Raw genomic sequence first — 25,354 nt, 5'->3', positions numbered from 1 at the left:
AGAAAAAAAAAAAAAAAAAAAGACCTGGTGGCTATTGATAATCAGCTTTTTCACCAAGAAGCAGGTGCATGCCCAGCACATGCATAATATATGGAATATACTTATATTATGTGTGTGTATATAATACATACAGTGAGTGCATACATTGATTGTTTTTGTGCTACAGCCACCTGACTTCAGTTTGCCCGCACCCAGGTATCCGTGCCCATAGAGCTTTCCTGCCAAAGCAGCATGTCCTTGGGACTAGATGTTAGTTGTCCCTCCCCAACCTTTGTAGACTCTTTTACCCCCAAGTTCCATCTTCCGATTTCCCAGATGACCTGTGGGCTGGGATGGGGATTCCTCCTTCACTGTCTCACCTTGCAACAAGGAAAATAAAGCAGTGACATTCTGGTGTTTTCCAGCATATTCTTACTCCTGCAAAGAACATGAAAATTTTCCTGAAGTTGTCTCCAGACAGCAGGCTGCTATCTTCAAACTCACAACAAGATGCAGATAGGCTCCCAGGGCAGTGACAAAACTAATATTCAAGTATGACGTGGCCACTGGGATGTTCACAGACTGACCTAGGTTGGTAGGTGTCATCTGGGAACCTGGTGGCCCTCCCTGCTTGACAGTGGGCTTCACTTCACAGTAGCTGCAGCAGAAAGTGTCCCCTGTAGAGGGTTTGGCTGGATCACCTGCCTCAACACATTTACAGTCTACTGATCCTCCCTTCTGCAGATCCCCAGGGAAAAGAGAGGACTCTACCCAAAGGAGTGTGACTCCTCCAGCGTGATGGGGGATTTATTTACCAAGGCAGGCTGCATTCAATTAGTTTTAAACTTTCCCACCTGCCACCAATAATAAAAATTGGGCCAGGTCACATGCAGGGATGCCTACTCCAGTACCATGGTATGCTGATATTTCTGTTCTGGGTTCCGTGCTGACAGGAGCTCTCTGCTGGGACACAGTATGTCTTCTGGTGGCACCACGTGGGTGGGATTGCTGCTGTGAAGGTCAGCTCAGCTCAGTGCTGAAAAAGCACCTTATACAGCCTTGGAGAGGTGACAGCAGCTTCTGCTCTGGGCAGCAAAGTACTGTAATGGTGCTGGGTTGTTCAGGGGGATCCCTAACTCCCAGAGAAGGTGCTGGGCTGTACCGCACAGACTGCAGCCCTGTTGCTCCTGTGTGCAGAAGTGGGAAGCTGGCGTGGGCCATTACTGCCCTCAGGCAGTGCAGGGGACTCGCTCCTGGCAAAACTTGCCTGTTGCAACTTTTGTTCCAATGACACTATCTTTTTTAAGGTACTGGTATCCTCCTGCTACTCTCTAGATAATGTGCATCAGGTGTGGTTGTTTCAGAGGCCATTTGGAGAGGAAACTCTTGGATGGCTAGAGTTTCCCCAACACAGCCTGTCTGGCTCTGCAGACTGTACAGATGGAGTCTTAATTTAAGGTGTTCTGCAGTGCCTGAAATTACTCAGCAAGAATACTACCCTTAGTAGGTCAAGAGAAACTGCTCTTTATGGGCTAAAAACTTGGCTTAAAATCCGTTTATTTTAGGGGGTTTATGTTTATGTTTATTTATGTTTACGACGCCAAGTTTGTAGCTTCATTTTAGTTTGCATTTCATTTGTTATGAGGCTGGGCTGGCCAGCGTCGGTGACATCTGCACTGCCTTTATGGAGACGTCAGCAGATGATGTACAAAGGTAATTAACAATTCGCGTTTCTGGTCTTAATTATTGGCAGAGATGTAGTTCTCATCTGCAGTGTGATGCAGGGTGCCAGAAGCATCGCAGTACAAGTCAGCCATCCAGCTGTTGATGAATTGTAATTTTCCCCTACGTTATTCAACGAAAATCCAGTCCTAGGGGGTGTAGCCAACCCGTCCTGGCTTAGGGGCGCTGCCCGGCCGTCATACGCGGCCCGTTCGTCTCCGGAGAGGGCACGTCTGTGTCTGGCGCCTCCGTCTGCCCTTTGCTTTATCCCTTCGGTCCCTCCCGCGGCGGAGGGGCGCTGCGCGGCTCCGGGTCCGGCTCCGCGCGCTGCGCGTCCCCCGCGTGCCGCCGGGGGGCACTGCAGGCTCGCGCCGCGCTCCGCTGCCGCTGCTGCGGCCTCCGGGGGGCACCGCCGAGGAACAAAGGAGCAGGTCCGGGGCTCACTCCGTTTCGGAGGGGAAGCGCAGTTAGAAAATGTTTTGACGAAAGCCAGGCAAGCGTTCGTCAGCCCCGTTCCCGGCCAGCCACAAGGGACGTCGCGCAAGTGACTGGCAAAGTCACTACTGCGGAGTGAACCTGCAGCCCGAGACTGTGAAAACGGAGAAATCTTTTCCCTCGTGAAAATACTGCGTGATGGTAACCAGACAGTGTTGACTTGTGACGTGTGCGGTTCTGGCTGCTTTGCAGCTCCGCAGCATTTTCAGAAGGTTCTTGCCTCTAGGATCTGTGACACAAATCTGAGCGTTGATCCGCGTTGTTTGCTCCCGTTGTGATGTGAGCGGTGACAACACGCGGGGCTGATGTCCCTCCAGTGGAAACTGTTTTCTCCTTTGTCATTCTTTTACCTGAACAGTAAGAACCAGAGAAAATCAGTGGCAGAGTTTAATTAAAACTTCGATAGCAGACATCCTGCTTTCAGGGAAATCCTAGCTGCAATTCTTGCTTGAGATCTCCATGCGTGATAATTAACGCACAGGTTTGGGGAAAGCAGAAAGGTTGTGTCAAGATCACGCGCCAGGTAAAGGCCGATAGGAAGAACCCTGAAAGGCTGAATTTTCATCTTTTACAAATCAGACAGAGAGATGACAGCAGACTGTTAGAGAGCCTTTGTTCTATTTTTGAAGGTGGCAGGATGTTTCTGCAATAATAGCAAGAAGTCTGGCATCAGAAAGGACCTTGCAAATATTGTTGTTAACCATGGGAGATGGCAGCGCCTGACAGCAGGAGCTGTGTCACACTAAATCAGGGCTTCGACCAAGCCCACAGGCCCCCTAATATCTTGGAAATCAGCATGTGTTGATCTCAGTGTGGCCTGTCCTTACCTGAAATCACGTCTTCACTTTACAGTGTGAGGCATTTCAACAAAGCATCTCTTCTGTAGTCCCCTCTCCTGGTCCTCCCTCCTTAGTCAGCCCTGGTGACAGCAGAGATGTTTCCACGACAACAAGCCATGCTGTTGCCTCAGGTAACAAACTATAACCTCCATAAATAATCACGGGAAATAGCTTCAAACAATTAATTAGGTAATGGAAATGTTATTTTAATAGGGCTTAGATGCTTTCAAAGTAGTCTACAGTGTGAATTCTGATCAAGAGTCTGTCTTCAATCAAAGCTGAAGCCACCATCTGAAGGTCAGGATGGGTGTCACCGCCTGAACACTCTAAAGAGCCCTCTATTTTTAAAAAAACCTCCAAGTTCAAAACAAATTCAATCCAAAGTTTACAATTCAAAGCAAGTTTCTTTTCTTCTGGTGCTGAATTTTGTTCAGAGCACACACTGGCAGGAAATACCTTCAAGGGATTTACCAACTTCATCCCTAAAGGCGTCGATGGCCGGTGTGCTGTGTGTGCCCACCCCTGCACCGGTGGGAGAGATGATGAGCCCAGCAAATGGTTTTGCAATAAATGGATTTTTCAGTCTTGTCTCTACAGAAGATGCTTTCCTAGAGTTATAAATGGATGATTCATAAATCTCGCCTAATGCTGCTTCTAGTAACAATTCAATTGATCTTTAATCGTTGTTTAAAAAGTGAATCTCCATGGGAGTGTTTCAGTCCTATAGCCTGAAGTTTCTCTAGCCCAGGGCAGCTCTCCCATCTTGCAGCTTAGAAGCAACATAGCCTTTAAGCAGAGATGCATACACTGAGTACATGCACATGCCCTATATCACAGTTCTTATATAGCATACATACTCTTTGGGACCACTAGCTGTCCTGGCAGAATTTCTGTTTTGCCTTTATTTTGCTTTAATTATTATATTAAGTTTCTTCAAAACAGTGCATCTATGGGGCAAGAGCAAGAAAGACAAGAGCTGCCACCTTTCTCCGCTCTTTGAGTCTGTGGGTTTTACAAACACCTGCCTTTGCAATGCCCAATGTGCTCCAGCTCCCTTCGGAGGCTGATTGTGGATTATGGTTATGGGTTAAGACCTACCTTTCTGTGAAAAAAAAAATAAATTCAGTCTGTGGATGAGGGACTCTGCATCGCTCCTGCTAAGTGTCCTTATCAAGCAGCTCCCTTTTGAGGGATTATTTACAGCCTTAAAGATGCCCTAGTAGCTCCCTTTGCAGCACACTGGTGTTTGTCCCACTGTTGCAGCGTGTCATTGTACAATGGATCAGGTAGTTGAGGCTAATGTTAAATGGAATATAATGGTGATCTGTCTAAACCAAGTTTTGCAGAAGCCCTGTTGTTCTTGCTATGTTTGTCAGGTCAGTGATGAAATTCAGGTTCGCTGCGGGCACGGTAAGAAAAATCTCATGGAAGCTGTTGTGTGGGGTGTTCATGTAAAGCAGAGAGGCACAGCTCTGGTCTGTCATCTGGCCCAAACCTCTGGAAGAAGAGAACTGAGGGAAAGCTGTATCCAAAGACTGATAATGAAGGTGTTGCTGTGGAAGGGAAAAGATGGCGTTTCTAAATTGTACACATCAGGGAATAGGTGTTGCATCAGAGCAGCTCACATAGGGCGATCCCAGCCCTCCCTGTGCCTATTTCCCTCTGAGTTTTCATTGTGGGACTTCTTCATTTCCCCTTGGAAATTCTTGAAGATCTTGCTTTGGTTCCTATGGGGCTAAGACCAATACTCAAACCCTCAGGGTTTCTCTGCAAAAAGATGCCTTTTCTCCACTTCGCTGCCTGCGAGGGAGCAAGCGGGGCAGGCACGGCCAGAGCAGCACCTGACCGTTCGTGCTGGGAAGGGAGGAGAGTCACGCGGGGTCACCGGGGCAGGCGGATGTGCTCCGGGCAGTCGCGTCCCTCTTGGTGGCTGGCTGGAAGGGCTTTGTGCCTTGAATGCAGCGGATTTTTTCATGGAAGGTTTAAACGGTTAAACTGCTTTCTTAGTGCATTGGTGGTTGCTAAGATACAATCTCCCTGATTCTGTAAACCTTCCACTTGAAATGTAGTATATTGGCAAATAGGGCTTTCCTCTGACAGCTGGGGAGGGAGGAGATGGCAGGGCACTTACCGTGACGCCCATGAGAAGCTGCTTCTGCTGCCTTCAGAGGTTGCTGTGCTTAGTCCGGTGGTGGGAGTCAAGGGGATTTTAGTGGCTTCTGGCCATGGGATGTGGCCCAAGGAGTAGGCTACAGGGAGAATGTGGAGAGTCATAGGATGAGGTGGAAAGAAAGGCAACCCGGGGGGAACGGGCAGGCAGCACAACAGGCTGGGGGTGTGTGGGATAAGTCTGGCAACAGACTGTGTAGAGGGAGCAAGGGCCATCTTTCTATCTCCCACTTTGAACGGCTTCAGGCTGCAATTGTCCTTCCTGAGCAAGAACCACCTTCTACGCTCTTTAATCATGAAGGGTGGATCTTGGAGAGTGTGGGTTTGGGACTGGTTTGACAGGACCTAGGGGATAAGCTGCGCAAGGAGAGATTTCTTGCAGCCCTACAAAGTGATTAGGAGATACCAGATTTAAAAGCAGCACTGGATTCCTGGGTATTAGTTAGTAATATTACAATAGCAGCTCAAAATAGTCAAACATTTTAAAAAGAAACCTAGCTGAGCCCTACTTGTTCACAAGATATGTGGAGCTTATCTCTCATTCCATTCTAAAGTAAATCTTTACCTGCTAAGGTTGCAGAGATTTTGAACATGTTGACAGAGCACAATTGGTGCAGCAACATCCATCTGAGTTTGCAGATCAATAGCTGTGAGAAACGGAAGGTGCAGCTGTTCATCTCAGAGAGCTGTTAGCAGAGATGTCAGAGGATGATAATTGAACCGGCAACTTCATCCTTCCTACCTCTTCCATGAGATAATCTGAGATGTGCATAAATTTACTGTGAGCATCATCTCCTGTACCACAAATGGATCGCAATGCCAGTATCTCTCCTGTCTGAGGGAAGCCTCTTTTTTCTTCTGCATCTTCCCACTAAAGTGAGAAGGCACCTAGCAGAGCTGCTGTGGGTGTTCAAGCCTTGCCAAGGAGAAAAGAAGGTGAGAGCCTGCCAGGGCTGGGATGTTGGCACAAGTTATTGACAGCAGGATCTCACCCTGGTGTCCTGCTTGGGCAGCATTTATTTTCTAGGTAGAGCATGGAAGAATACCAATCTCTTTGCTCCCAATCTGATGCCCTAATTCAGGTTTCAATTACTTATTACTTATCGTTTCTAGCAATTTTTTTCCCCAGAGTTGTCCCTCCTATTGGAGAAATCATGATGAAGCCATGGAAGGTGGTGACGGGGTTTCTGGAGTTCTCCAAGCTAAGCACTCTTCTTCCTGGAGCACAGTCAGTTTATTATCAGTTGAAGAATTTGGTCCTGTATTCCAAGTTAATCTGCTTGGGAATCTATTGAGATACCTTGGATTGGGCTGCTGCTTGTGACATGCACATGCTACTAGTGTGATTAATACTAGTTTTAAAACAAGGAGTGGCTGTCCAGAAAACCACCTTGCATCCTTTGATACAGTCGTTACTGTAGGTTTTATTCTTTTTAGTGACAAAGTTATAAAAAGAATATATAACCTCACCATGGTAGTTAAAATAACTGTTTAATGGAATTGTTGGTTTAAGGATCTTGTCCTATTCATTGACTGTCTCCATTGGCAGATGGCAAGACAAGTAATCAGCTGTACCTTGCCTGGCTGATCCATATTCATGGCAGCTTTTATAGCTGAGGAGTTTGCTCAGTCAGGGGCTTCACACGAAATGCTTTGCATCCTGGGCCAGATTTAGGATCTCTAGCTGCCTGAAGAGTTGTGCTCACTTTCACATGAATAAGAGTTTGATCCTCATCCAACTGTAGAGAGAAGGAAAAAAAATTCACTTCTAAGAAAAGCTTTCTGGTGGTGCACTCTGAAAGCAAGCCTTTCCAGTACGCATGGCGAACTGTCCTGTACAGAATATCCAGACTGTTTCACAGCTTCACAAAACCCAAAGAAACATACCCTGGCTCAAGCATCTTATAAAACTAGGGCCAACTTTTTGAATCTCACCCACTCCAGTAATCCCGTTGTCTTCTGAGGTTCTACCACATGAGCAAGGTAAGTGAATTCATGCTCTAATTTTAGACTTCATGCAATTTGTTGAGAAGACTGCAAATGGAAAAGGATTACTATTGGGAGTGGGAGCAAATTGATGATAATAATGTTACTGAAAATTGGAGATAGAAGGCAAACAAGCCTTATACTTGCCCCCTCATCAGGGATTAATAACCATGACCTTGGAAGGCTCCAAAGGACTTAACTCTGCCTGAAAGCAAGACAACTTGCTGGCTGCAAACAGGAGCAGCAGGTGGCTCACGCCAACATCACCCCCGAACCACAAAGGGTTAAATCACCGTATGCAGCTACTAAGTATGCGTGTGAAAAATTCAAAAGCATGCCAGTTAGCCATCTGGCTCCTGCTTCTACTGGGTATTTAGGGATGAAAAGGGAAACCGGGAAGGTAAATAGTGTATTGCTTGATGTGTTGATTTTCAGCTGAGAGTTCTCTCTTCAGTGCCTGGTTGTATTTGTCCATCTAAATGAGTGGGATTGACTGTGTCTTTCCAAAAAAGGGGGGCGGGGTGGGGGGTGGAGGGGTGGCGGAATTAGCATGTAAGCTATGGGAGAGTGTGCAAAGCAACACACTGCCTAATCTAACAGCTGAGGCAAATTTATTCTGGTCTGCATCCAGAAAAAGGACTTAGCCTTTCAGTGTCTAACTCGTGCTGATGGCCAGGTGGTTTCTCACACCCAGCACGCCATGTGGGACATGCAGGCAGGGTTAGCTGCCTTAGTCTGGGATTCAAAGGAAGAGGTTATCTGGGGCAAGCATCACGATGGCCAGAGAGTCAGACATCAGTTTGGACTGCTTTCCTACCTGTAAGTGTGTATGCCAAGTTAGCTTTTTTTTCCCCCTCCCTTTTTTAATTCCCACCCCACCACCACCCTCCGCCCCGGGGCAGAGGTTGAAAGATAGTGACAGGGGAAAGAGGAATGCTGCTCTGCTAATAGCCCTCTGGATTGCCACCTGGCCCAAAGTCTGTCTCATTTGGGAGGCCAGGCCTGGACGCATCCCAGATGTGCCCTCATGGCCCGCCATGTTGGAAGGTCTCCAGCTTGGCCAGTGGTGACACTAATGCTGTTTTTTACCATGTGGTTGTGTGTGTCCCTTCACATTGTGCGTGTCTCTTATTCCATCTGTAGGAGGCTGAGACGCAAATCTCCTAAAGTCTGTCTTGGGCTATGAGCAGGGCGAAAAGTTGGTCCAAGGTATGAACCAAAAGTGTATCTCCAGCTCTGCTGCAACTGTCTCCGCACGCGCTTCATCACACTGAGCCCCCAAGCAGGTCCCATTCATGGCTCTGTGCTCACTTCTCCGCCTGCCACAGAGCTTCAGGTTCACATAGTAGCTTGCGCTGAGAGTCCCGGTACCTGTGACTCTTCCTCCTTTGTAAAAGCAGCCAAACAACCCTTTCATGCCTAGCTTAAAAATAAGCTGTGCCTTGAAGTCATCTATTTATGCCTTTTGGTTGTAGTTTTATTGAAAAAGCTGGTATTAACATATTTATATTTTTATTCAACAACAGTTAGCTAATTTGTGCAACACAAAGAATGCAGCCATGAACAACAGCTTTCAAAACAATCAGATTTACCAACTTTACCATCACTTACTCTACACCACTGAAAGCTCAAACTAAAAAGAGAAAGAAAGTTGGAACGTTCACAATGACGATGTTAACTTTCCATACATTCAAGAAACCAGGAAACCGATCTGTACGAGTGATGCCAAAGACAGGAACGGAATACTGGTCTTTGAAAGGTTTCTATTTATTTCCTTTATAGTCACTTCATGGTATTTTGGTTGGGCATTTCATTAGTTTTATAAAGCTCCAAAGATATATTTCTTTATTTAACTTTAACATATTCTTTTTGGTACCCAAAGCTGTAACAGAGTAAGGTACTTCAAATTAAAAACAAAAAATTGTTGTATTAAGATCTGCTTTATAATAAGTTATCTATAGAATCTTACTTGAGAATGTTAAAAGCTAAATATATGTTTTACAGTACTTCTAGCTGTAAATGCCAATATAAGCTGATAGCTTTTTTTGTTTGTTTTTGTTTTTTTTTAGCTGCAAAGGTTAATGGAGGAGGCCAAAAGTCAAAGAAATTGTATGACAACCTTGAAGCAGTAGTTTGGCATTAACAAGATTTCTATACAATTTACCACATTCTTAAACCTTTTTACAAGAAGAAAAAAAAAAAAAGGCAATTTTGTTAAATTTCATTAGAATCAATATGTACATATACTGTCCATGCCTGCTACAGCATACAGTATTTCATAAACAAACATTCCTCATTCCCTTTAAAATTAACCTACACGTTTCATACCATATGTGTTTAGTGTGGCTGGAAACTGATGCACATGCATTTGTGCTTCTACACACAAAATATACAGCATTGATCTAGAAAACTTCAAACATACAGATTTCATGTGTTGTGTTAAGATGTCAGTGATATAAAAGCTGCAGACTTTTTTTAGTTCTTGTAAGCAGATTTTCACTCACCTTTTCCCCCAAACCAAAATATAAAAGCATGCAGACTCCTCCGTCAGTACATTCTCCACTTACCAAGAAACCAGTGCATAATGGCTTAAAGACATTTTTTTTTTTTTTTTCTGAGGAGTTTTAATATGGGCAGATTAACAGGTCATCTGAGTTCTGCTCTTTTATTCATGGTTTGAGGAGAAATCCTTTGGGATATTAATTTTTCTGCCAGAGCTATTAGGGATGCAGCAGAACTTTCTTTTCCTGGATTAAGAGGACTCCCTGCCCACTGCACCATTCCCATATAATTCCTGCATGCGCTACACCGATCACGTGTACTCTCCTTTTCCATTTACATCACTATTTATTTTAAAACAGAGATAGCTCTAACAGTGTTTATGTGGAAGAAGGTTTTGTTTAGTTTGGAGGTTTTGATTTTTCCTATTTCTCCAGGAATAATTTTGTCTCCCAGTAGCAGACTCATTTAAAAGCGTTAAAATTCACTGAGCAGTGCTGCATCTCGCAGTACCATTCTTTTTACAGCCGCAGATACCATGGCATTGCCTGTTTTCCCCAAAAGGCCGGGCTTAAAATAACCACGCTGCAATCAACCAAGGAGGGACTTTCTGAAGTGTCTAGCAGTGATGCAACTTTGTTCCCACTGAAGTTGATAGTTGCCTTCAAGGACAGCACTTCTAGCCAAAGTTTCCAGGACTCCAACCCCCAAGCGGTAAGACGGGTTTGTGTGTTAATTGTCAGGCTGTGTCTGACCAGCCAGTCCCACTGGAGTGGCAATACCAATTTTTTAAATAGTCCTCCATGTGATAAAGACACTAGTTACTGTTTTAAAGAAAGCAAAGAGATCTATGGAGAATAAACTTCTTAGAATAAGCTGGCTGAGTAACTATACCAGTCTGTCACTTACTCGGGAAGTTGAAGCACAAAGTAATGTCAATAAATAAATAAATTAGAGGGTGTTGTAAAGAAGGGAATGGGACAGGTGAGACGGGGCAGCTTTTCACCAGCAGGGATTCTCCTTCCAGTTATAACTGTCATGAGGCCCCTCCAATCTGCCACATGCTTTAAAGGGATGTGGATATTTGTTCACTCAAACAGGCTTGGCTTAGTTGAAAGACAGGAGAACGTTACTGGAAAAAAAAAACGATCACAAGATTGTGGCAAAAAGCTCTAACAATGTGGTAAATGCTGTGGACTGCAAAAGCAGGCAGGGCAACAGAACAGCATGGTCCTACGAACCAGAGACCCTTGGAAGTACTGATGGGAGTTGAGGCGTCAGCCCTCCTCAGGAACGCTCCCAAAGTGAGTAAATACCCCTGTTTGTTTAAAGGAACCGATACAGACCACAGTACTGGATTTGCAGTCGTGCCTTTTACTCATACAGTTGCAGTGATGGAAAGTAGTTGGCTTGCCACCAGTAATGATACAGGCTGAGGGATGAAAGGATGCAACCTACAAATCCCACCACAGAAGCCACAATTTTTGTGAAGATCACATCCTTCTACAACTCTTAAGAGGCTGGTTTGTAAATAGAGAGGGATATTGAATAATCTAGTGCATTTCTGAGTTCACTTTATCCTGAAATATGTACAGATTGTTTGTCGCTGCTATAGCAATGATGTTCTCGGTTGGGTGCCATGCTGTATGCAAGATCTTCTTAGTAAAGTCCAAGCTGTCGACACTGATGTCATCTTTCCTCCGTTTGCCTCCGACACAGACTCTCCGGGGCTTAAGAATAGCTCGTGGTTTACTGCTCTCTCGGGATGCCTCCAAGGTGACATCTCGTTTGGTATTTCGGTCAAACATTCGAAAAAAGTTGTTATATGCACCTGTCATTATCACACTGTAGAGAGAAAGACAGACAGCAAAAACAAAGACAGTTAAAGAGCAGTTTGTGGGAAGTCTACTAATATGACTGGCTCAGAACAGCTGAGGTTTGACCTTAGGGTAAGATGTCTTCTGGTTTCACCTGGAAAAGAATATAAAACAGGAGTTTTCCCAACACTCCCCAGAGTGAACAGTTTTCTTATACCAATGTCTTCCCCTTCCCTACTAGCGTATTCAGTGAAAACTACAGTTACCCCAAGACTCACATCCTGAAGCATGCACAATCAGGACCCTGACACCATGAGACTGACTTCACAGGACAATAAAAGTAACGTGTTTTAATAAGTTATTTTTAATTACCCTCCAGCTTTTTATGAGTGTTTAAGGATCACATATTTCAGTCTGTTTTTTCCTTCTTCAGAACTTTACCTTTTCTGACAGCTGAGACTTACCATGATCCCAGAAACAGTCTTTAAAAAAAAAAACAACCAAACAAGTATTTCAAACCTTTGGATACAATAGTAAGATTTAGTCCATAATTATCTGTTTTGATGACTATTTTGAAGAAGGGTGTTTTGAAAGGTTTGCACACTGAGTCTGCACAAGTAAATTCTTTCCAGAATAAAGCTTTTTCCTTCTGAAGCCATAGACTTCTAGACATCGTTAAAGTTTGTATCTACAACGCTTCTTAGAAATAAACACATTGATAAACAGGATTCTGTCATCTCTTGCATGAGGTCTGAATGAAGCTTCAAGTCAGGATATATTTCTGGGTCTGGGAGAAAGGGACAGAAAACGTACCTTGATCTGTATAAAAATTACCCCATTAATCAGCTTGTAGTTTGAAATAATGGATTGCCAGTTGTTTCATTCCCCTAGTCCCTAGGGGAGGATATTTTGTCACTAATTTTAATGAATTCAGGATTTCATCCATGGCCCTCAGGTTATTGGATTAGCATAATCATTGGTTTCAGAGCCTTGTTCAAACGCTGATCCCCTATGAACTTCCTTCCATATGCAAAGCCAGGGCCATGCTCCACTCTCCTGTCTCAGCCCCAAATAAGGTGCTTTTTCTGAATTCCCATCCTGGAAGGGGGAATCCACCCCAGACGGTCAGGTCTCCATAGGAAAAGCTGGACAGTTCTCAGGCTCAGGCAATCAGGAACTATCTGTCCTTCTAGTACAGCCCAACAGAGCATATTTCACATGCTTTGCATTTAATAAACTAAGCTCCATCTCAAATGACAGTTGCTTGAGCCCTTTGCTGTTGTTTCCCACTTGGGGGAAATCTGTGTCGAGCAGCATACCGGCCAGGAAGCCACAGCACATGCAACCATGGGAGAATTCAAAGGCATAAACTGTACTCTCCACCGTACAGATACTACCCAGCTGACTAGATTAGATGCTCCTGGAGTCAGGAGCTGGTTTACCCTATGTGCACAGCCTCCAGCCAGTGTTGCCTTGATCTCATTTGGAGCCATTAGGATGCACTGTAATTCAAATGAATAATATACTGAAAAATGCACAAATGGGGGCTCTGCAGCTAACTGCTTTTGCACTACAGCTACTGACGTGACAGCAGCTCTGCTCGCTTCAGAGCCACTGCAGGGTAACTGGAGCGGGTGCAGCTGGGTCTGTATGCTGCTGAATCCCTAGCAGCACTGCCAGCTCCATCCTGCTTCCACATTTGCTGACAGCATACTGGAGTTTGATGACACTGATTCCACACTGAGCTTTTTGCAGCTCCTGAAATGCTAAAGGAAACTGCTGCAACCCAGACAGGCATAGCATTGAGACACGGCATGCACTGCCCTCGGCAACAGCTCACCTACAGCACAGAGATACAGCATGCACCGCCTTCACCTCGTCGAGAGGCTGCTTTCCTGGGGTCTGTGGGCAGCACACCGCTGGCTGCACAGCTGCTCTGATGCTGAGCTCTGGGATGGGCAGTGGAGGTACTTGCCAAGCCTAGGTGCAGCCAGCCCTAGCAGGGAGCCACCTCACTGCTCTCCACAAGCAGTACCTGCCCTTCCTTGAGTTGTCTGCAGGGAGGTTTTCCCTTGCCATCCCCACCCGCAAAGGCCTGGCACAATCCTGCTTAGTAAGGCGCAAGTTAACAATCTCACAAGCTAAAAACCCCCAAAAAAGTCAGGCTGACAGCTTGATAAAATGTATCGCAGAAGCTGCAGAAAGCCTACTGATCAAGATTAGCACCCATTCCAGAAATGTCGCACCAACAGCAGTAAAACTAAGGTTTCACTCCTAAATCACCACATCTTGTCATGAGGGCTCCTGCTGTAATGGTCATTCCCAACATGAAAAAGTCAAGGTTGTTTCATATCTCAGCGCCAAGATGCGCAACTTGCGATGCAAACAGCTTAGCACAGTACTGTGCTCCCCCTCCGCCAGGCAAAATTTTGAAGCAGGTTTATAACACTGGAACACATGGGCTGCAGAGCTGTGGTTCCCAAGGGAATGAGGAGCATCCCTCCTGATGAAAGCAGGAGCTGTCAGGGGAGCAGTTTTCATGCGGGCAGAGTACCAGCGCACCACATGGACAGCAAGCTGTTTATAAAGAATTTTATTTTAGGAGGTTTTGCTTGCAGTAAAACTGCTTTTACAGTCCATTTGCTTTTTAATTTCTTGAACTCTCGCATATTTTTAGAAGTCTGCTTTCTTCAGTTGGATTTACTGCAGTTATTTTTTTAAACATATGTAGATGACTACTTTTCATGCTGGCCCTGTTTTTCTGCAGTTTAATGGCTCAGTAAAAGATAGCATTATGTAAATCAGAAAGTGCCCATTCTTGTTCAAGGTCACAAACACAGATGGATTATAACCTTACCTGCTGCTTAAAATAACAATAAAAGGGAGTGAGAACTAGGTGGAAGCCTGCAATTTATTCCCATCCAGGAAAATATAATGTACAATAACGGAAAGTATGTGATAAGGAGAATTTTTTTATACATATATTAGAATAAAAATCGTAGCTGAGTATAGGAAGAGTCTGTTCTGCATTTCCAGACTCCGCTCTGCACAGCACTGTTATGCTGAGTGCTCGCACAGAACCCTTGCAAGTCAGGCTGGTCCAAGAAACCAAACACAGCCCCTCATCCAAAATCACCCCACACTAATTCACAGGTGTGTAAGGGAGCAGGCTGGAAAAGCTCTGCCTAACCACCTTTAATTTTATTTGGGAGGCAGGTTTACAAGTTGTGCCACACATGGTCAGCCATACCATCACCTCAGCCGCGCAGGGCTATTTAGGACGCAGAACACATGCCAGTGCACCCTGAGGAGCAGCACACTGACAGCCCAGGCTGGAGCAAAGCTGTTGATGGACTGTACCTGGGCTCAAACCAACACAGCTACAGACAGCATGATTTTTTTTTTTAAAAAAAAAAGGTGAAAAAAGCAAAAAAGTAGGGAAAAAAAAACCAAAACAGTGACAGTGACATGGCTACTGCTGGCTACACTTTATGCACCAGCCGCCTAACCAGTGCTTGGAAAGAGAGGCAGCACCCCATATCTGCAGGGCCCCACATGGATTCGCAGGGTTCCCTGCTGACCCTCTGGTGCTGCCCCACAACAGCAACACGTCTTCCTCCCCGCACGGCGCTGCTCTGCAGAGGACAGGCTGTACTCTGTGCTCCCCCTTTTAGAGCTGCTCCAAGCCAGGTCTGAGGGTTTCTGGCAATTCAGGCATGTGTGTTTTGAGTGACAACACAAAATGTTATTAACTTGTCCAGCTTGCACGGATGCCGGGGCATTCTTGTTTGTTAATGATGCAATCTGAGGCATCTCACTGCCAAACTTCAGTCCTCATGTGGGATTGCTATGGCCCCAAGTCTTATCCTTTTTTTTTTTTTTTTTCCTTTATAAGCAAACAGGACAATGTTTTGTTAAAAGGACAAACATATTGTTAAAGAAGGTAAAAGGGAAAGGAGAAAACCCCAGTGTAGACCTATCCTACTTTCACTAATTGACTTTTCTTCTTATTCCCTCCCTAGTCATCATTCTGTTCTTTTTTTTCTCTTTCTTCCCCTCCAATTCTGACTCTGGTCTTTACCACACTTTCCAGGCAGGCTTTTTCCCCCTCTTCCTCCTCCCCTCCCCTTTGTCCATTTCCCTCTATCCTTCTCTACAATTTTTAAAAAAACACCTTATCTGCTTCTCTCTCTCCTGCCACTGAAATATCCTCCTCAGCCTCACCCTCTGTTCCCTGCTCTGTCCTGTCTCTTCTGCTTCACTCTGTCATTTCCCTTTCTCTCTCTCCTCCACTCCCCATTTTATTTTTGGAGGTCTCACCGCTCACCTTTTCATTGTGATCTCCCACTGCCTCCAGTCTTGCTTACTCTCACAGATAACCTGCTCAGCTCTCAAAGGTTTTGGGTTTCCTCCTTGCCTTCTCCTTTGGACTGAAGGCCGGAGAAAGGAGCCTGGTGGGTGGGTCTCCTCTCTCATCACCTACAAATCGCTGGCTCCTGTGCTTTTGAATCTGGCAGGAATTAGGTAGTGCAGGTTGTGACACCAGAGATGGCAGGACGCTGGGATATTTGCAGGGCTGGGCTGGTCATATACCAGCTTACCAGTGGGTGCAGGGAAGGAAAAGCACTGCTGGTTATCTATTTTGCAGGATTTTTTGTCCTTGCCAAGGGCTGTAAAGAAGGGATTTGCATGTAACCATGTGTGCAATCTGCTTTTCAGCTGGGCAATCACAACACAGACTTGATGACCTTTTGGCAAATTTCCAGGAGCTAAAGCCCATCCCATTTAGGAAGAAGTTGTTTCAAAATTAGCAGAACATTAACTGCTCCCTCTGCACAGTACCCACTCAGTCCAGGTTCCTTCACCCTGTGTCATGCTGATCTGGTAGCCAGCGAAATTTCAGATAAGGTTGTTTTTTAAAGTCAATTTCCAATCTGTAAATTGTCTGGAGCAAAGAATTTGAGACGAAAAGTTCTTAACTGCCTGCATTGTAAGAACACACAAGGCTGAATCAGCACATTTACCTGTGGATAATAGTTTTGTTTTGCATGACACCAGTAGTTGTACCACTGATGTTTAATTTAGGTCCAGAGTTTTAGGGTCTACAGAAGCATCCTATCAACTATTGATGGCTTCAGCATCTTTAAGCATCTTAATACTTTAAAACATCTGGCTTTCAATATTTTGGTTTTGGTAATGACTGTTAAATGAAATGCTTCAGTATGTGTCTTTCCCCTCTAAGAAGTTCTGCTTCTGTTGGAAGGTCAACAATTTTCCTACTTCAACCTCAAGGGCAGCTGAATTAGATTTCATCATTTGTACCAAACTGCAATGAGATCTTCCACAGTATTTTTTAGGCATTGATATTTCATCAAACATGTCAGTCACTAAGAAGTTCTGTATCTCTGTCTTTCTCGTATCCATTATTTCCATACTTCATTCCTATTCCTTTATTGCAAGCCAAGCTCTTAAACATCATCCATGTTGCAGCCATCCTTGCACACAACAATTTTTGTCAAAAGTGCTCCACTGAGCTGCCTTCCTGGATGGCAGGGTTTGCCCTGAAGCTCTGGGGATATCAGATGGAATTAAGGCTTGCTTAAAAACCAAACCACACTCGCTTCCCATTGTTTTGTGGTGGTTTTGTTGTTGTTGTTGCTTTTTTAAAAGACTCCTGTAAAATAACTTTTGGGCTAACTCTGGCCCAGATTGCTCTTCCTAGATGCATAAAAAATTTTATTCACCTGCAGATTTCTATTGTCTGGAGAAATTCAGCTCATGTCATAGTTCTCCTGGAGAGAGAGTGAGAGGGCTGCTCAGGAGACCATGGTAGCCACAGGATGGTGTGACAGCACTAAGCCTGGACTTCAAGGATTGGCACACACTGGGCTTAAGGAAGACAGAAAAACTAAACCAGCCCAGCCAACCTGCCCCTCACTGCAAATGCATCAGCAGAACATCATTCCCTGAGACAAGAGAAGCAGGACATTGACACCAAGCAGGTGTGAGGGGAGGAGACTCAGAGAGCAGCTTCCACAAGAGCTTGCCTCCAGACTTGTAAACCTCTCCAAAGGAGTCCTTCAAGGCATCCAGCATGAAAAAGGACCATTTCTTGACCTGAAACTCCCTCCCCAATTATACTTTCAGTCCTTAAATTTTCAAGATTCCATTACCATGTGTTATCAGTGCAGAACAGCACATCTGCAGCAAGATCCACCAGATTTGGTTTTGTGACAAGCTGACCTTACCAGAAGAAAGGATTGGTTCCAGAAACATTCTTCAAAAACATTTTTTATAGGAATGAAACAAACTACAACAAAGGGAAAGGAGGAAGCACTGCTGCAAGCAGTGGGGGCCTGCTGGTGTGCTGGAGAACTTTCCTTTACACCATGCTGTGTGAAGCAACTGACTTCCCATCAGAAAGAGGGAATTTTTTTAAACCTCCTGGGGAGTATGCTGATGGAAAATCTTGAGACACCAGATTCATGGCTGTGGCACTCCACTACAGCTGGCTGGGATAAGACTGGGAATAAGAACAGGGGGTGCCTAAGGCCTTCCAAGCCAATATTTGACATGCCAAGCCTTCAGAACAAAATGATGTCTTCTAGCTCTCCAGCATGGAGCATGCTGCAAGACAGGAATAGACTGTTAACATCTCACCCACTGGGACCTGCTGACTCCACCTGATTAGAGTGAAGGCTGACGGATATTCATTGGGATGAATGATAGTTCAGTAGGAAAGAACTGACTGAACAGTTGTATGTGACTTCACTTGTCTGCTTACAGCATATCACTTATGATGGTACTCAAAAGTCCCTGGAAGGGTTCCCATACACATTCATTTGAAACCTTAAAAAAAAAAAGAAATAATTAAGGTATTCACTTACTACCATGTAGAACTACTATGGTTTGGGGTTTTTTTACTGGTTTCTTTAACTCACAAACAGCTGCAGAAGTGCTACCTTTTGAGGTAAAACTGAAACAACACAATGAGTTTGGTTGACAGTGGGAAGAAAACAGTGTCTTGCGAGTCATTATTAAAAGATTTGACTTTGGAAGTGAATGGAAGAACTAAATTAAATTGCTGTATAAATAGAGCTCATATTCTACATAGTCATGTAATGATGTATATACAATAAAGATTGCATGATTTTAGTGTAATATACTCACCTACACATAATATGTGCTTATCTGGTTGAATTAGTGTAAGACCCCTGCTTGACTCCCTCCCCTGGCCACTGTTGTTGCCAAAGTACATAGTGATTAATGTGCCCTTCAGCAAATGAGATCGGCTCTGTCTGATTGTATTAGTTCCTGTTCATTGGAGTAACTGAGCATCAATCACGTTCTAATCAGAGCTCACATACATCGATTTTTTTTGTAAACGACCTCACCATCAGGTTCTATCATAGTCTAGATTAACTCCTTAGTAATGACAAATATTAATAAACAGTAGTTGCACCTAAACAATAAATGTGCTTTCTTTTTTTAACTGAACAATCCTGTCACTTCAAATTGTCACTGTAGTTTTAGAGTCTGCAAAAGATAAAAATGACTTGTTTAGAACTGCAGTTATTACTGTTATGTATATGTATTAACAATATCAATACTGTATTGCAGCATCTCTTAAGAGTACCATTGTTAACAGGCATTGCTTACCTTTAGCAGTAGACCTTTTTTAAAAAAATACATACCAAAAGGATCAAATTAATTTACCTTACTATTCAAATGAACTGTTCTTTAAGAGTTACTGGCTCCCAAATCTCATTTAAATAATAATAAATAAGTAAAAAATAATAATAATCCTTGTATTGTGTAGCAAAACAATGCAATACTTGTCATACGCAGAAGCAAGATGCTCAGAAGAGTGAATGTTCATCAAAAGATGAACATTAGTGCTGATACATTTGACTCTCAGAAAGAAAGAACTAAATTAAAGAGAACCCTTATCTTTTGTCAAATGTTGCCAGCTACTCTACTCAACGGTTTCTTCCAATCGAGAGCAGTGTATTGTGTTTAGTGACGGATTTGGTAATTGTGCACAACTAATAATGCCTCAGTGAAGTCCTCACAATCTAATGTTCCCACTTAATAATTACCCACTGCATTGATCTTTCTGGTCTGTCAAGTAGGAACGAAAATATTACACTCACTTTAAATCCTGATACTGAATAATGTTTTTATTATTACCAGGCAACTATCCAGAGAGTGGTCTTATCACACTAATAGAGATAGCAGCACTTCATTTGACTACAGGAGAAGGACTGAGCCTGGGAACAAGTGGCTGTCCATCCTGTACCATGCACTGGGAACTCCCAGCAAGGATAAGCAAAACGGTTTGAAAGCATCTGAAAAACCCTGAATGTCTGTCAAAGTTTCACAATATCTAAATAATTTGACTATACTGTTCTTCTGTGCCAGATTTAGGCAGGGATCAGCACTGCCCATATATCCAAGAAATGCTTTAACTTTAGTGTTTCTAGTAGGACCAAACTCAAGCATAACCAGCCTACTGAGAAAACCCTCTGCTAAAACATCCATTTATGTATGGGTTTGGGCGCTTCAGAGAAAAGCCCCAAAACCTAGATCTTCCCCTAAAATTTCTGTGGTCATTCCCACTTTCTGACCATATCAAAGACATTTCCACATCAGCTGGTGCCCAAGCTGCAGTCATAGCAACCTGGGAAATATTTTGCTCAGTGTGGTCCACCTATGTCATTTTAAATGGCCAGCAGTTTGCATCACAGGGGATACTCAACGCTAAATTAATCCTTGTCAGAAAACACATTACCCTGGCACACAGTGAACAGAGATAAGGGATGTAGTTTCATTTGCATAATAAGCAATAGAAGGTAAAAGTTTTATTTCTTAGAAAAGACAGAATCTCTCCATTGGGCAGGTACAGGAACTAAGCAAAGTAGTCCCAAGAGAAGATACCCCTCGCACAGTGTACGGCATTACACTTTATCTGCATTTGTGGAGCACAGGACTGGAAGAGAACTTGTTCTGCACTTCCAAGTTCAAACACTTGTCATTTTAACCAGTGTTTCATATAACTACTTGCATAAATTTCCTGAGAACCATCATCAAAACAGTTGGGCTTCTTACATGTCCAGAATGGGAAGACTGCTCCACACTGTCTCCGTGTGGACAGGTATGAACTACCTCTAATTTCTAGGCTATAATTACCTGTTGTTACTCAATACCTATTTGCTGTTGTGTCATTATAATTCAGATTTATCTCAGCTACATCCCCTTCCTCCCTGTGTGTACCTCCTTGATATACTTACTAGAAGCAATATAATCTTGGCTTCTCTTTTGCTAAGCTGACCAAAACCAAACTCCTGCCCTCTTGCCTCTTTATAGCAGCTGTCCATTTCACCAACTAGTTCATCTGCCTTGGAGATGAGGGACAAGAAATACGTAACTGCAATCCAAAGGCCTTTGAAAAAGACCCTAACATAACGTCACCACTACTCCTTTCTCTGCTGGATATCCCAGCCTTGCCCATTCAAGGATCATATTTGCCTCTTTCACAGCTGCCCCACACTCCGTTTCCTAGTCCTTGCCCAGTGCAGGGCAGGCCAGCCTGCTTCAAATACAATGAGATAGACCATTTTTCTCTTTCCCAAATGAAAGACTAAGTGAGCTGAAGGCCCAGTTCCAGGCTTTCAGTGAATGCCAAACTTTTGCCTCATGGCTCCTAGCTCTGCTGAGCCAGGCGTCACTGAGTGCCATTCAAAATTGGCTCCTGTGCTCTCTTTCACATGGGTTTTGTAGACTGCTAATCCCTTCCACAGTCACCTAGCATATGAGCGTCCCTGTGAGTTGTTTTCAACTGATAAGATGAAGGTTTGTGTTTTCTGTTAACTAAAATGCTCACCTTGCATTATACTCCTGGCTTTCATCCATTTTTATTATTCCAGTCCTCTTGGCTGCTCAGTTCTTCCTGTACAATATTCCTGCTCCCCAAAGTAGTGCCACCATTTCCTAATGTTATTGCATTAGCATATTGCATCTTCACTCACACTCTGACTTGTGCCAATATTTCTCATCAAAATATTCAAGAAGACACTATGTCCAAGATAAAAACAAGGACCTCTCCCTCAGTGCGTAGGGAAAGGGACAGCTCTGGTGGAGGTAAGTATCAGAAGAAACTGTCATTTGGCAGCAGTTTGCAGAGAGTCAGTGGGTGCCTGTGACTCCTTTCCTCACTCCCTGTTTCCAGTAAATGAACCGAATTTCTGAGGCAGCTCATGTGTAAATACAGGATCACACAAGCTTCCTTATTATGTTGGTGAGGCTGTGTGAGTTGGCAGCATTCTTTTTAACTTTTGCAGCCTACTTATGATTTATTAAAAATGGACAGACTTTAAAGGTTTTTTTTTCCCTTAAGGCATGAGCCAAGATCAACAAAGGTATACATCATGTCTAAGGTCAGAGACACAACTGCACCAATATCCAAACACCTTTTATCAACTTTAACACTGGTATGTGAAGATGTAAATTGATGTGGAAAATAGCCATGTGTAACACTTTACTTTCTGATTGTTCCCCATAATATATAGGAGATCTTTTGCTAAATAAAGATGGCAATGGACATAAGGATGGATTACCTGTCTGATCCATTCCATGCACATTCAAACTTATCAAAGATGCAGTCATTCTCATAAAGGGAACACAACTTGCTCCTAAGGTAATCATGGACCTGTTTCAAAGAAAATAACTGTTGTTATTCTTGAAATAAAACAGAATATAAAACTCCACAACCAGCCCCCCACTCTCGGCTTTATCTCCCACATTCACTTTCAAAATATGCTGCACAGATTGGTAGCTTTGCAGAAGATACTGTGTTTAAAGATTCTATCTGTACTTTTCCACAGTCCAATTAACCAGGTGCTAGAGAATTATTGTTGCAGGAAAGCATGAAGCATACCACCCTCAGCAGGCTGCAGACCACCCTTCTTCAACATATTTGTTTCCTGCTTGGGTGATTTTCTCAGTGCTAGCCTAATTCCCGAAGACATTTCACCAGCTGATACCCTAGATGTGCTAATTAATGTGCAAGAAATCTAATTTAAATAGCAACAAAAATGTCATATTCCAAGATAAGTGGACTCTTACTTATGGCAAAAAGAACTTGGCTGTATTAAAAGAACTCAGTGTATGTTATTACATATATTTGGATAAGGTATTTCAGAAGCCAAATACAGTACAAGGTTGTAGTTGCACATGCTGCAAATTAGAACACTAATTTAGCCAAAAGATATCCCAAATTTGGCTGAGACTTGAAAACAACAATGTAAATTCTCACTTGCATATTTGAAAAGTGAGACTGACCTGCAAAAGACCCCTCCCCTGGGCCACACATCTCTGCTGAACAAGGGTTCTCATAAAGAGACAGATCTCATGCAAACTATTTCAATCTTTTGCAGAATTTGATTAGTTTTCCTTCTGGATGATTGGTTTCATTCCACAAAGAAATAATGAGCTAGAAAACCCCTGCCTAGATGAATTTACCAATGCACTTTCACTCCTGATGTTTTCTTCTAGCTGTTGAAGAAACTGGAAAACAAAGACATGTAGATGGCCTCTCGGAGCACACATACCAATCCCATAGCCAAGGGGCATAATTTTGCTCTGGCATACAGAGGTACTGGTTCTTGCAAGTCCAGGGAGACTGTTCCTGCTCGTGGATGCTCAGCACTCTCCTCTGGCCTGAAGGCGTAAACATTTCTTCTAGTAAGATAACTTCTATCAAGACCAGACGAGGGACAATAACCTTTCACTTACATTTTCTTTAACCCATTTTCAATAGCCAAATTGTATCCTAAGAATATTTGTAACACATGGTTATTAAGGATTATTAATTTTTGTTTATGGATCAATTTTCATTAATAGATGATGAACACTGAGCTGTATATCAACAGATAATATCTCATAAAGCAAATAATAGGCAAATGGTAGATGCAGATAAAACATTTCACAATTAAATGCATTTACCCTCATGGTGAGTAACAGGTCAGAACCCTTTCAGTACTGATGCAGTTTCTTGCACCCTCTGTAACTAAATCCTTTCATTTTGTCTTTACTTAAAGCCTTTTTATGTCAGCAGTGTAACTTATTACAGAACTGGAGTTCTTTATCATCCTTGGGAGCTCCCAGCACTTGGAAGAAATAGAAAGGTTGGTTAAGGCAGAAGAAGGAAGCAGATCGCATTTGCCTCATTGACTGTCATTTCTAGGTCTTCCTCTTGCTAACATTTCCAGCAGCCATCTGTCATGACCACTGTCATGCATACACCCTTTGCAAAGTGTGTCCAAATCCAGAGCTTGGAGCCGTGCCTTCCGATCAGCTCTGTCAAAAAGCATTTTGCAGTTCCACTCTCAGATTTCTTACTGATCTCATCAACATCTCAGCTCCTTTTTCGTGACTGTCTGCAGACTTGCACTACTGCCTGGGACAACCAGCTTCCTCTTCTTGTGGACCCTTTGATTACCTGTCCTGGTTTCAGCTGGGATACAGTTAATTTTCTTTTCAGTAGCTGGTACAATGCTGTGTTTTGGATTTAGTATGAGAATAATGTTGGTAACACCCTGATGTTTTTAGTTGTTGCTAGGTACTGTTTATACTAAGTCAAAGACTTTTCCGTTTGTCAGGCCCTGCCAGTGAGACAGCTGAAGGGGCACAAGAAGTTGGGAGGGGACACAGCCCGGACAGGTGACCCAATCTAGAGGGGTGTTCCATACCACAGAACGCCATGCTCAGTATATAAACCGGGGGAGTTGCCAGGGCTGGCCTATCACTGCTCGGGGACTGGCTGGGCATCCGTCAGTGGGTGGTGAGCAGTTGTACCGTGCATCACTTGCTCTTTCTTTCCTTTTGGATTTTATTCCTCTCTCCCTCTTTCTCCTTTTCATTACAATTGTTCTTGTTATTATTATTATATGTTATTCTATTTCAATTATAAAATTGTTTTTATCTCAACCCACGAGTTTTACCTTTTTCTGACTCTCCTCCCCATCCTGCTGCAGGGCAGGGAGGAGGGAGTAAGCAAAAGGCTGCAGGGTATTCAGTTTCCAGCTGGGGTTAAACCATGACATTACCACATTTGAACCCATTCAGACTATCGGAGTCACTATGTAAAACTAACCAGAAGAAACATTTAATTTTCACCTTGTTTGCATGTTCAACTGCTGCTACCAATTGAGGGTAAAATTAGACTTTCCTTGTGTGTTACATATTATTCTTATCACATAAGAATAGTGCTTGAATCCAAACCAAATTCATTGCTAACTAATTACAAAAGGCATCCTCCTTTTTTCCTCTGCACTGTTTTAGGTCAGATCTTCATGGAATTATCTAGTAATTACATGCTTCAGACTAACACAGCAACATGCCTATGCAGGGAGCTATTGTACAGGGACTGAATAGTAACAATCAGGAATTGCACTGGTAAGGGACGTATTAGTCCAAATCCCTATGGAAAAGACCCTGCTAGAAGTGGATCAAGCTATTATTAGCTATGAAGGTGTTCACCTCTGGTTGCTGCTGGTATGGTTCTGCTGGGGCAATTCATCTGGCAGCATCAGAAGAGTATCCTGTTAGGCCTTGCAACATTTAAGCACCGGCCATTCCACTGTATTGCTCTTTTAGTGCTGTCCACTGCACCATACTCTGCCCTTTTTCCTTTATTAGCACAAACAGGAGAAAACTATATTGAATCATAGTCAGCAGATAATGTGTTTCAGCAAGGCTGCAACAGCTGCTGTATGCAATAGCATTATTTTAGCCATAGCATCGATAAGAAAAAGAACTTGCATGAGGAATTCAGTGGGTTTTGTGATA

General features: G+C 43.5%; 1 protein-coding gene across 1 annotated transcript in view; it reads right to left on the bottom strand.

The window, feature by feature from the left end:
• Positions 1 to 9,788: 9,788 nt before the first annotated feature.
• PPP2R2C (protein phosphatase 2 regulatory subunit Bgamma) overlaps positions 9,789 to 25,354 on the bottom strand; it is a 209,737-nt gene continuing 194,171 nt past the window's right edge. Inside the window, 2 exon segments of the mRNA XM_080373473.1 lie at positions 9,789 to 11,534; positions 22,123 to 22,214. Coding sequence (XP_080229599.1) covers positions 11,243 to 11,534; positions 22,123 to 22,214 — 384 coding nt within the window. The 3' untranslated portion in view covers positions 9,789 to 11,242.

Source organism: Falco punctatus (genome assembly GCF_963210335.1).
Source record: "Falco punctatus genome assembly, chromosome: 1".
Taxonomy (NCBI): Eukaryota; Metazoa; Chordata; class Aves; order Falconiformes; family Falconidae; genus Falco; species Falco punctatus.
Note: the sequence above shows the minus strand (reverse complement) of the source record. Positions and strands in the feature narration are given on the sequence as shown.